Source organism: Sphaeramia orbicularis, chromosome 10 (genome assembly GCF_902148855.1).
Source record: "Sphaeramia orbicularis chromosome 10, fSphaOr1.1, whole genome shotgun sequence".
Classification (NCBI taxonomy): Eukaryota; Metazoa; Chordata; class Actinopteri; order Kurtiformes; family Apogonidae; genus Sphaeramia; species Sphaeramia orbicularis.
The window spans coordinates 7,247,804-7,261,065 of record NC_043966.1 but is presented as its reverse complement, the minus strand read 5'-3'; the positions used below and the strand labels follow the sequence as shown (position 1 = coordinate 7,261,065).

At 38.4% G+C, this 13,262-nt stretch overlaps 1 protein-coding gene across 1 annotated transcript in view; it reads left to right on the top strand.

Annotated features, from left to right (window-relative positions):
* Positions 1–13,262, top strand: part of slit3 (slit homolog 3 (Drosophila)) — a 742,110-nt gene that overhangs the window by 41,821 nt on the left and 687,027 nt on the right. The window contains exon 3 of the mRNA XM_030145427.1: positions 9,961–10,032. Within this exon, the coding sequence (XP_030001287.1) occupies positions 9,961–10,032 (72 nt within the window). The remainder of the gene's footprint in view (positions 1–9,960; positions 10,033–13,262) is intronic.

Sequence of the window (13,262 nt, the reverse complement as noted above, 5' to 3'; positions counted from 1 at the left end):
CACAATTTGTGTGGAATCACTGTTTAGTGTTTTAGTAGTGGTATGTCTGTGACAGTAAAAACATATCAATCTGAGTGAAGCACAAACAATACTCCGATGCAAGAAAGGCCACGCTGCTCAGTGCTCCAGAGTGACAGTAGTTGTTCATCAACATTCTCATCATGCATCTTTCAGTTCAATATTCAGTCATGAATGCAGGACACTATTTTTGTTCATTTGTTTCTTGCTACGAGGGCCGTTCAATAAGTTCATGGCCTCACCCAGAACAGAACAACACAGACTGATAATTTATATTTTATTTTTCAACATAATCTCCATTTACAGCAATGCACTTGGTCCATCGATGTTCAAGCATCACTATCCCATCGCGAAAGAATGTAACATCCTGTATTATAACAACCAGTATTTCTGGGTGAGGCCATGAACTTATTGAACAGCCCTCGTATTTTGTAACATACTTGTAATATACATGTGACAACAGTTACGATCACTCAACTGAAGACAAGACGATAATTCTGACTTGAGTTCTACGATCTTTTGCGAATACATGCATGAACTTTTCGGCTTGTTTGTTCCTTTTGAATGGATACATTGTGTAGGTTGTGCACATGTAGTTAATATGTGGGGTGTTAATAAGCATGTTGCATTCCATTTTGTAATGTGGCATGCATTTGTAAGAACGGTGAAATTTATGCAATATTTAACGATTTTGGAAATATTTAATATCCCCCAGATATTTTCAAAACAATCTGAAATTTTGCACAGTTTGTTTTTATTGGCATCCTAACAAATTTAGGGGGTGAGAGTCGAACATTTCCAAAAAAAATTTTTTTTGACCCCATATAAGGACCACCCTACTACACATGTAGCTGAAACTGAACGGCTCATATTATTCCTAAAGTTCGCACCTTCTATGTTCTTTTATCCATTTTGCTTCCAAACTTCATCTTCATTAATAAAAGCTGCTCTTATGTTCGAGTCACAGCTGATGTTCCAGTCGTCTGTCTTCACTCAGAATGACTTGTGCCTCCTCTCAGCTGTCCTAATTGGCTCTAAGGGCTCACTCTTCTGCCTGAAGTATGTGTGTGTGTTGTGTGTATGTGTGTGTACGTGAGGGCTGTAATAACTATAATCACCGTTGGCTGCATGCAGCTTCCCTCGTCACTCTGTTTTAACCAGACCGGCAGATAAAAATACTTTCTGCGCACCAACTAAGCCGAGGAGTGGAAATAAATCGGTGCCTGTGTGTTTGCATTTGTAAGTGCATTTGTTAAAGTATAACTGCACTTGTAAAGGCCGTGTCGGATTTGGGAATTTACTTTCTGTTGGTTCTTCTTATACATAAGGTGACTAAAAAGACAAGATTCTGTTTGCATGTGTGTTTGTGTGTGTTGAGCCAGTAGTGTGTTTCATGTGGTCGGTGATAAACTGCTGTGACATTTCCCCACTCTAAATCTCCACACTAAACCAGGGAGGAGATGGCCTGGGAAAGAGAGAGAAGTCTGAGAAAATACACATGAACATCCACACATGTATGTATGTGTACAGGAGAAACCGTCTCACATTAATAGCTCATACTGCCCATGCTGACATATAATAGTAGTAGCATGTACAGCTAGTTCTGCAAGGTTTCCCTCTGGGTTTTTACGGAGTTTAAGAGCTGTCTGTGTTCCAGCGTTTTCCCTAGACTTATGCGCATACTTTACTCCTGTTTATTCACTTAATTTATTTTTGCAATCACCGTTTGTGTATAGAAAAAAAAAATCTTGAGAGTTAAGCAAATAAGAAAGATTACCCAGAAAAAAAAGCTGCTAAAGAAGTCTAATATGACAAGTAGATCTGGGAGGACATTTAGTAAGTTTTGATTCCCTATTTCTGAGCAGTGACACCAGAAAGGTGGTTTTGAGCGCTGGCCCTTTAAACGCACATCACCCCCCCCCCCCCCCCCCCCCCCCCCCCCCCCCCCCAGGTTGTTGACCGTGCGTCTCTGTCCCGTTCAGCCACTTGAGTTCGTTAATACAACCAGCAACTGAACATTTTAGGTAATCGGCTCAAGGTTTGGACATATTTTCAGTTTTTACCACAGCTGCTGCTGCTGCTGACAAACAATTGTGTCGTACTCGGAGAAATGTTTGTCGGAAATCTTCACCTTATATGTGCGAATTTTGTGATGTAACTAGTTATAAAGCGTGACAAATTAAGCAGGAATTAAAACAGGTTGTAGAAATCCACTTGATTTTTGCCAAAATAAATACAGTCTACTCTCGTTATACCGCCAACTTCCGTTCACGGCCAAATTGGCGGTATAGCGAAAATGGCGTTACAACGGGTTACGTCCATAATGTGCATGTCTTTACTATATGATGTCTATGCTGCCTCCGTTAACCCGTTCTAATTGCGTTTCTAAATAAATCTTGATTCTGTTATGTTGTAAGGGATCATTTCAAGTGGGGAAACATTTTAAGCATTATTATACCGTGTCGGGAAATGACACCCCATCATCTTGAGGCTTTGGCTTAATCCCACGTCCTCTTCCTGACATCCTGACCTACTGAGTGTTCTGCGATAAATGAACGGTGGCCGTTCTGTAGACCTACTCATAGCTTGTCGCGATCAGCGTCTGGCGCGTTTGTTTCAGTGCATTGTTAAAATTTATGTGTACTTGATGGCAATCACGCTGGCGGTATAACGGTCGGGAAATCAATGGTATAAGTGTTGTTTGTGCATGGAACTGGGCTGGCGGATGGCGATAGGTGGAAATGGCGGTAGCTAATGGAATAATGCATTGGGGATTTTTGTGCAATGGATTTGGTCGGCGGTGAGCGAAAATGGCGGTATAACGGCGGGCGGTTTAACGAGAGTAGACTGTATAAAGATAGCTTTGCAAAAACGAATGAATGAATAATACACGGATTATGGAAATACACATAATTCACCATTTCATTTTTTCCTCTTCATCGAAACACGGCTACTGTTCCTTTAGTTTGTTGTAGGTGTGGTAGGGAAAGCCTGATTCTGTTAGAAAATCAATTCTTTTTTCAGAATAATTGGACTCTATGTTAAACCCTCCAAAATCCTGTACAAACTAACAACAGAACTTAATACCCGAGAGCAATTTGTGACCTCTAAATGTCTACATTATCAAACAGCATGAATTACTCTATGATCATAGGCTAAAAGAACCAAAATATTTCAGTCTGGCCAATGCAACAGTCTGAACATGCATTAATTGGATCAGTCAGGTTGTTTTGCTGTCACCCCAGTCTCAGCCTTTCTCTCTCTCTCTCTTTCTGTACTACATGCACAACAATAGGCGTAATATGTTTGGCAGCCATTCCTCGCAAGATTTCTTCCAGACTGTGTCAAAATTGAGTAATTCCAAACAAATTTAGATGTAGGTGAAAACTCGCACCTCATACTGAATACTTGGCTGCATGGGAAACTTAATGTGGTCTCTCCCATTTTGTATAAACAATAAGTGAAGTTAATATCCCCAGAAGTAGTATTATATATATATATATTTTTTTAAAATTTCACTCAGACGCCAAGTGTTTGAGTTTGCCATAAGGTAGCGTGACATCATCGTGCCTTTTTTAAAGCCCGCTAAGACACTCTAATATGGTCGAGTGAAGGAATTATTCGATTCACCAGGCCCACCGCACATGAAATCAATACATTTTTTCTCTGTTTTCCTCATCTCTCTCTCTCTTTTTCCCCCTCTGTGTGTTGATGACTAATGCCTGATACAGACCAATATAAAAACAATACCTCATCTGAACAATGTGCCAGCGTTGACTCCATGCACCATGTGTTTGGCTTTACATCTCTTGCTTTTCTAAACTTCATTCAATAAATCTGTGTGCGGTTATTCCCTCATTTGGACAAATAAGTTCTGATACTCACTCAAAGTTATGTTGTGATTCGGATTTTTCTGGAATTTACAAGATATATGTTTTCTTTTAAGTGCAGCGGGAGCAGTATGAACATGATTATGACTGGACTGGATTCAGGACTTGACATATAGTGTATTTACATCAGCGTTTGGGTACACTTACAGCTTTTACATCGTACTATATCTACAGTTAAGCTTTAAAGGAGTGATTTTTGCTTTTTTAAACGGAATTGTGCATTTTCAAACATTTCCCTGTGGTCTACATGAACTATAAATGCTCTGCTTAGGTCTGAATTCTTCATTAATTCAACTCCACAGGTCCATCTTCAACCCTATTTCTGAGTAATGACACCAGAAAGGTCGTTTTGTGCCACTTGTTTGTTAATACAACCAACAACTGAACATTTTATGTAATCGGCTCAAAGTTTGGACATATTTTCAGTTTTTACCGAAGTCTTGACCTTATATTATGTGGAAATGTAGTGACGTAACTAGTTATAGATGTAACAAATTAAGCAGGAATTAAAACAGGTTGTAGAAATCCACTCGATTTCTTGCCAGAATGAATATAAAGATAGCTTTGCAGCACCTGGAGGGTTCAAATTCAAACTTTTGAAACTGTTAGGGTCCAAATACACAAATAAATGAACTGAAGACTAATAAGAGTGGGGTTTAGCAAAATATGACCCCTTGTAAATACAAGGAAATGCCTAATTTTCACTTAAAAATGCAAAATACTGAGCACAATATTATAATAAACAGTGATAAATCACTTAAGAAAGGTTAATCATAGAGAAAAACTAATTTGTGAACTGCCACAGAAGTAACACAGGGTCTTTATGGGTTAATGTGTATATAGTGTTTTATTTTATTTATTTTTTATTTTGGAACAATAGTTTATATTACAGAGCATAACATGTTTTGGACCCACTGCCATGCACATATTTTATAAATTTATAACTGTTGAATTTGCCCATGGTGGGATCAGTAAAGTCTGATCTTATCTTATCTTAGCTTATCTTAGCTTAGCTTAGCTTAGCTTAGCTTAGCTATATACATATTGGGAGAGAAAACGTGTACAATTTGACAAAAAAATCAGGGAGAAGACAATAGATAAGGTTAAAAACTGTAATAAATGCAAAAACAAAGTCAAAGTTACAGTTCAGGCTTCCACAAAATCTGGTTTTAAAGGCTGAATATAGAACCATTTGGTCCAGAGTTAAAAAAAAAAAAAAAAAAGCCCTGTTTTCTTATGACAAAGAGAAAAAGTAAGCCTTTCCATTAAATGAATAGTGTTTTATTTTAAGGGAAATGTTGCATACAAGGCCTTTAAGCATTTGTTCCTGTCATTTTCGCTTTTTTACTGGTGACCCCATGCACTCACAGGTGTGTCCTGCTAAACTTTAACCACTATTTCTTTGAAGCAGACAAAACATTTCCAGCTCTGAATCTTCATATCTAATTTATTTTCTTCCTCCTCGGTGCGGGTCTTTGACATTAAAGCCAAAAAATAGCGCATGTTCCAGTCTGCAGCCAACAGATTGTCCGAGTGTTTGCATGATGCGCCAGTTCAACAGACCTGGAATTAATGGCTCTAATACAGCTGTATGTCTAAACATTTTCTTTGAAACAATATTTAAGAGAAGGTCATGCCAAAACAATTTTTTCCACATGGCCAGCAGAACTGCACCTCGTTTAATACATCGGTTTTATTCTTTGTTTCCTCTCTCATTGAATTTATCTTGTCATTCAGGGCATTTTTCTTTTAAAATCTCTGTTTCTTCCATCTATCTCCATCAGTTCATCTCTTCCTTCCGCCTCCCCCCTCTGAGGAGATGTCACTCTTAACATCCTCTGACAGAATATATAAACACATATCTGCAGAGATGTTACCTCTCCCTTCCTCTGCCCCATCTGGAAAGCCTTAGATTGTCCCAAAACATGACAAGACGCACAATGTGGGGAGGGGGAAAGGGGAATATGCATTACACTGGGAGGAATAAGAAGATGTGCACTGGAGAGATGGAAGAGGGATGGGTCCGTAATTGTTTCTTTTGGCTCTCGTCACTGTGACATTTCTGTAATTCTGCATGTCTTAACCTGCTTCACACTAGATTCATCTGTTCAGAGCACTGATTGGTTGTTTATACAAGCATTTTTTTTTTAGTTTCCAAGTGTTTCCCCTTGATGTTTGAGATATCTTTATCAAGCTTTGGCGAACAGCAGAGTTTGTTGTTTCCGCTCTGAAGAAAATGAGGTTTATGAGAGTTTGTTTTTTTTTTCTGTTTTGAAGTCATCTTTGCTTGAATGTATAATAGAATAGGGGTGTTAGAAAATATCGGTTCTGTTATATATCGTGATATTTAATTTCGCAATACTGCATTGATATTAAAAAGTACTGTATTGATATTTTTAGGCATTTATTCAAATGCAAATATGGCAGAAGTTCATTCTTGTTTTTTGTTTTTCTTTATTGTTTATATCTTATTTAATATTATTTAACACTGTTTTATTAAATAATGGTTATTTGAAGCATCCTAAAAGCACTTTTTACTGTTTGAGAGAGGCAGATGTTAGTTTGTTTGTTGGGATCGCACAAAAATAATGATATGATGTTAGCTATGAACTAATAGAATATGAACATTTGAGCAGGACCTTAAACTGTAATGTCTGTAAAACATAATTCAAGTTTTAAGAGAAGCCTATTTGGTGATATAGCATTAGATCCTGTTGTGATCAAATAAAACTGTATTTAGAATTTGTGCATATTTCTGGTGTAATTCAATTCTTCCAGGAAGTAACCATTTAAAAAAAAGAAACAAACAAAATACTGCCTTTTTAACAGTATCATGATATATTGTGATCTGTATCATATCACCAGATTCTTGCCAGTACCACACCCCTATAATAGAATGCAATTATTTTTAAGTGATCCTCTTTGAAATGGTTTTATGGAAGTTGGTAGCACTGCTAGAATAGAATAGAATAGAATACAATAGAATAGAATGGGGTTTACTGTCATTGAATGGAAAAAAGTGAAAGTGTAAATGTAGTAAAGGTGGATATAGATATAAACATGACAATATATATGACAAAGTACAAAAATATGGCTATGTGTAGAAATATGTGCGATAATTTCCAGTATAAAAATCCTTTACATTCTTTATATGTCAGTATATTTTCCATGCAGACATGCAACACACACTGAAATTCACCTTCTGCATTAGAGCCCGACTGATTAATCAGGCTGATTATAGTGTGTCACTGATTAATCAAGATTGGCTAATATGTAACCAACGTATAAACCTCACAGTTTCATTCTGCTGTGTATAGCACTGTCAATATCAGCCAATATATCGGATATCGGCGTTTTTTTTAGGCCCCAATATCGGTATTGGCATTGGCCCCAAAAATTCCATATCGGTCAGGCTGTACTCTGCATTTAACCTATCAGTAGTTGAACATGCAGGATCACCACACACTGCAGACTAGGAGCAGTGGGCTACAATGTCAGGCACCCAGGGAGCCAATGGGGGGGTTTAGTGCCTTGCTAAAGGACACATCAGCCAACAGTTTCTCCGCCAGTCTGTGTCACAAGCCGACTGTCCAACCTTCTTCTCCAAAATATAGTTGTATTGGCCAGGAACCGAGCCCAAGAGAATTCTTCGACTGAACCACCAATGCACATGTTTAATACGTATATTGGTGATTTATTTTTTTTCTTTATGTCATTTGTAGCTCACCGGCCGACAGGCTGTAAGCCAGGGGTGTCCAAACTTTTTTTAAAGAGGGCCAGATCTGATAATGTGGACATTGCCAGGGGCCAGTGGTCCCTTCGGACATTTTTTAAACAGTAAAAATTACATGTAAATGCGCTGTTCTACAACAATTTTATTTTCACTGTCACAATATCATTTTTTTTAAAATGGCAATGTAAACAAATCTGAGCCACTCAGGTGTGAACAAATTAAAAACAAAAACAAAAAAAACCAATTCTGTCTTCCTTTCACATCTGGAGTCAGATAACATAGAACAAACTGTATAGAGTATCTTAAACTTCCAAGTTGATAAAAATCTTAACCCCACATTCATTTTAAACATGACTTATATGAGTAATCATTACTCATATTTTACTCAGTAATGCAAATTCTGTTAACATTTCAGATGAAAACATATGACTCTTACTCTTGTCTTTCACAAAATCATTTAGAAAGTAATATTTGTGTCACATCTACAACTACATAACACCAGCAGTTATAGGCAACTAACCTGGCAACTTGGTAGCCTGCCTTGGTGGCGAATTCACTGAACTCACAGGTTTACATGAAGAGTCACTGTTGTGAGTTTAAAGCAGCTTGAATTTGCTTCACTTTTTCAGAACGCTCACTCCCTGCTAGCTTGTCGTATGCGTTAGCATGTTTTGTCTGCTAGTGTCTCTTTACATTGAATTCCTTAAACAAGACAACAGTCTCTTGACAAATTAGGCAAACACAATCGCCTCGATTTTCAGTGAAAAAAAAAATTGTAATTCCCATCTCTCCTGGAAGCGGCAGCCCTCACTGTCAACTTTCGTTTTTTTATTCACAGGCGCCGTGGTTAGAAATTAGCGAAAAAGGTTCACGGCAAGGTCACCGAGCCAGATAGAGTTAGAGTGGTGCTGCCACCATGAGGTGAACGGAGAAACTGCATTTTGAACCTTTTATGATTCATGTAGTCTGTTCAACAGTTCAAGCGGGCCAAAAATAATGCATTCTAAAACCCAAGCTGTGGGCCGTATAAAATCTGACCGCGGGCCGTGATTGGCCCCCGGGCCGGACTTTGGACATGCCTGCTGTAAGCTATTGTCATCATGTGGTGTCCGGCGTCGTTGTCGTCTGTTACAAAAATTTCAATCGTCTTCTTCTCCGAAACTACAATTCCGATTGACTTCAAACTTGGTATACAGCTTCTTTATGATGATGTCAACAAAAGTTAGTGAAATTATTTGGATCCGCATCTGATTCTGGCTAATTGATTCTGCGACTTTCAAAAATGTCCCCATTATAAGCGATAGGAAATGGATCGATGCAATAACTCAGTAAATATAAACTAGAAGCACTCGGAGAGCGCAGACCTCCGCCAAGGCTGATCAGTGGCCCCCCCTGTGGGCCCCCCCACCCCCGATCACCACCAAAATTTAATCATTTCTTCCTTATCCCATTTCCAACAAACCCTGAAAATTTCATCCAAATCCGTCCATAACTTTTTGAGTTATGTTGCACACTAACGGACAGACAAACAAACAAACAAACAGACAAACAAATAAACAAACCCTGGCAAAAACATAACCTCCTTGGCGGAGGTAATGATATCCAGTGTAAATTTCTCCAGTCCAGCCCTGATGGGGAGATGACCAAAACATAATGTCCACATGCTGATCAGGATCTTCTTCTAGATTCGGGAACTTACGGAAAATTTAACATGGGCTCTTATGGGGAAAAAATTTCAGTCGCCTTTTTCTCCGAAACTCCAGTTCTGATTGACTTCAAACTTGGTATACAGCTTCTGTATGATGATGTCAGCACAAGGTATTGACATTATTTCGATCTGGATCTGATTCTGGATTTGGTGTGACTTTGACAAATTTTCCCATTATAACAGATAGGAAGTGGATTGATCCAATAAATCAGTATCAATGATATCAAGTTGGAATTTGAGTTTTTGACAGATCTGATTGGAATATGACCAAAACATGGGCTATTTCTGTAACAGAATAAATACACAAAACTGGGTGATAATAAATGGCATCTGGATACATTTCCCAAAGCTTTTAATTTGGCCGGTAAGCTACAGGGCCATTGGTCCTATTTTTATAGATCTTAAGGGTTGTTGGAAAGCCTCAGCCAGGCTCATTTCATAGCATTTCTTCATACAGTGTACTTTAAATGCAGATAAAAATAAAAAAAACTTGAACTTTTTGCGATTCATTTCCCCTTTTTTTCCCTCTCTGGATATTTCTGCTGGTATTTGTATAACTTGTATAATAATGATGTTATCAACACATATCTCTCTGTCTTTTCTTGATATAGTCATCTGGAGGACAACCAAATCAGCGTCATCGAGCGAGGAGCCTTCCAAGACCTCAGACTGCTGGAGAGACTGTAAGTACATTTTCTCAGGATAGAAACAGACGGATACATATAAACACATGATGCAAACTTTGACTTCTCGGAGGCTTATAAAACCCTCTTTGGCGTCAAACTTGCATACATGCTCGACTTCCTGCTGCAGTTTTTCCATTCTGTCCACACAACTTTGATTTCCTGTAAAGAAAACGCAGTGGCGTAGTTCACCTGGATGACACTCAGCTCCATCCACTTCACACAAAAGCTCAGAATCTCATGGATCTTGTGCTTTTCCTGGTGTGTATGTGGTGTGTGAGCTCACACTAAGGCTCGAGTCAACAGAATCCAAGTGTCAGCGCAGACACTCCACTTCCCACACATACACCTGCACGTTTACGACCTCCTCTGAATGGATGACACATAGAAAACAGGAAGAACTGTGTCGACTGTACAGCGTGTTTATTCTAGCATAAGCTGGTGTATTGTCAGACAATATTGTAAATGTGTGAAAACCAGCTTTTAAGTGATTCAAGAGTCACGTGACATGACTTAAAGGAGTGATATTTGGCTTTTTAAAACATAATTATGCATTTTAAAACATTTCAATGTGGTCTACATAAACTGTAATTGCTATGCTTGGGTCTGAATTTTTCATTAATTAAAGGTGGGGTGCGAGATGTTTTCCTGGAGCATTTTTTACAATATTGCTTAAAATCCCCCTCACACCCTGATTACAACCAATTAATTTAATGCTTTAACACAAAAATAAAAAAAAATTATATCACCTGTGGAATGGACAGGACTGAAAAAACGCCATCTATTTTCTATTTTCTATTTTCTTACTTTACTTCTTAGTATTTGTTGTTTTATATTCACTCTATTCTTATTTTATGAGGTATTGGTGTTTTATTAATATTGTTTTACTGACTAGAGTAGCACTACACATACAATGACAAAGTCTGTTGTGTTCTGTTGTGTTCTATTCTATTCTATTCTATTCTGTTCTGTTCTGTTCTATTCTATTCTGTTCTGTTCTATTTGTTCTATTCATTCTATTCTGTTCTATTCTGTTCTGTTCTATTCTATTCTATTCTGTTCTATTTTATTCATTCTATTCTGTTCTGTTCTGTTCTATTCATTCTATTCTGTTCTGTTCTATTCTATTTGTTCTATTCTATTCTGTTCTATTTTATTCGTTCTATTCTATTCTGTTCTATTCTGTTCTATTTTATTCATTCTATTCTATTCTATTCTATTCTATTCTATTCTGTTCTGTTCTATTTTATTCATTCTATTCTGTTCTGTTCTGTTCTATTCTATTCTGTTCTGTTCTGTTCTATTTTATTCGTTCTGTTCTATTCTATTCTGTTCTGTTCTGTTCTATTCTATTCTATTTTATTCGTTCTGTTCTATTCTATTCTATTCTGTTCTGTTCTGTTCTGTTCTATGGGTAGCCAAATATAGTTGAAGTAACTAAAGTCAGTGTTCCTTGTGCAGTAAATGGTCTATAAGTAAAATACTCCATTACATTCTACTGCTGTCAGTACTGTACTTATCTTAGGCTGCTCTTCTGTTTATTTTGGTTTTGATTTCATGTTTTTGTGTGAAGGAACAAAGATGGAAATGACTTCTTTTATCGCTGTAGAACCATTCAGATCTTTAGGCTGGTATTCAGTAGGATCCCTCGCCAGACGTTGGTGTAACTTGACTTGTCACTTGGGTACTTTTTGTTGGGACTCGACCGGACTTTCACCACAGAAACTCAGGCCTTTCTTCAGACTTAAAGGTTCAGGCTCCAGACCGACTGTTGCTTGTGCTTGTGTGACTCCCACCTCGGATTTATTGCACCTTCTGGGTATGAGATCGGAGGTCTTTCCAAACGCACACCCCAGTGGTGGAAGAAATATTCAGGTCTGTTCAGTTCAAGTGAAACATGTTAGTGGTTATCGTCTGCGTAGGGACACGTGTTCACCATCTCCAGGTCTGAGCCGGTGCTTCGGTCTGGGCCCAAGATGGAGAATTTACATACTGTACATGGTTTTGATGTTGGAGGCGAAACTTGAGCACCTGTGCACAAGGAAGAAGAGAAAACACCACAAAGAAAGACCCTTTAAAGTTCAAACACACCATGAGTCCCAACACGACACACAACACTTTAGTTCAATGTAGTGAAAAGACTCGAGTAGAAATACAAGATTTACTTTCACATGCTTTAGAGTAGAAGTATTATGAGTAAAATTATGTACAGTTAAAAGTCTTCAGTGTGGAGTTAATGGTGCCGGTCAGTTTTCTACTCTTAAATATGGTGTTTCTTCTCCTCCTCCTTCTCCTTCTCCTCCTTCTTCTTCTTCTTCTCCTTCTTCTCCCCCTTGTTCTTCTCCTTCTCCTCCTTCTTCTCCTCCTTCTTCTTCTCCTTCTTCTCCTTCTCCTCCTTCTTCTCCCCCTTCTTCTCCTTCTCCTTTTTCTCCTTCTCCTCCTTCTTCTTCTCCTCCTTCTTCTCCTTTTCCTCCTGCTTCATCTACTCCTTCTTCTCCCTCCTCTTCTTCTCCTCCTCCTTCTTCTTCTCCCTCCTCTTCTCCTCCTCCTCCTTCTTCTCCTCCTCCTTCTTCGTCTCCTTCTCCTCCTCCTTCTCCTTCTTCTCCCTCCTCTTCTTCTCCTCCTCCTTCTCCTTCTTCTCCTCCTCCTTTGTCTCCTTCTTCTCCTCCTCCTCCTTCTTCATCATCTTCTCCTTCTTCTTCTCCTCCTCCTCCTTCTTCTTCTTCTTCTGCTTCTTCTTCTTCTTCTTCTTCTTCTGCTTCTTCTTCTTCTTCTTCTTCTGCTTCTTCTTCTGCTTCTTCTCCTTCTTCTGCTTCTTCTTCTTCTTCTTCTTCTTCTTGGAGTAAATGGTCCCTGTCAGTGTTTTACTCTTAAATAGAATGGGTTTTCTGGGTTAATTTTAGTTCTGTATTAACCCTTACACACTGTTAGGGTCAAATTCAGCTTTGTGGTGATGTCTTTTATAGCAAATCCAAGAGGGTTTTAAGTTTATTTAAGTTAAGAAGGAGAATTCTAAAGTCCACCCATAAAGGAAACACTTCATCCTTAGGTTTATTTACATCTGCATCTGGATATACATGGTTTGTGGATGAAAAAATAGAGTCTGAAAAGGGACTACAGCTGCCAGACAAATGTAGTGGAGGAAAGAGAATAGTATTTGCCTCTGAGATGTATCAGAGTAGAAGGACAAAGCTGGATAAAATGGAAATGTTCACGTAAAGTGGCCAGTG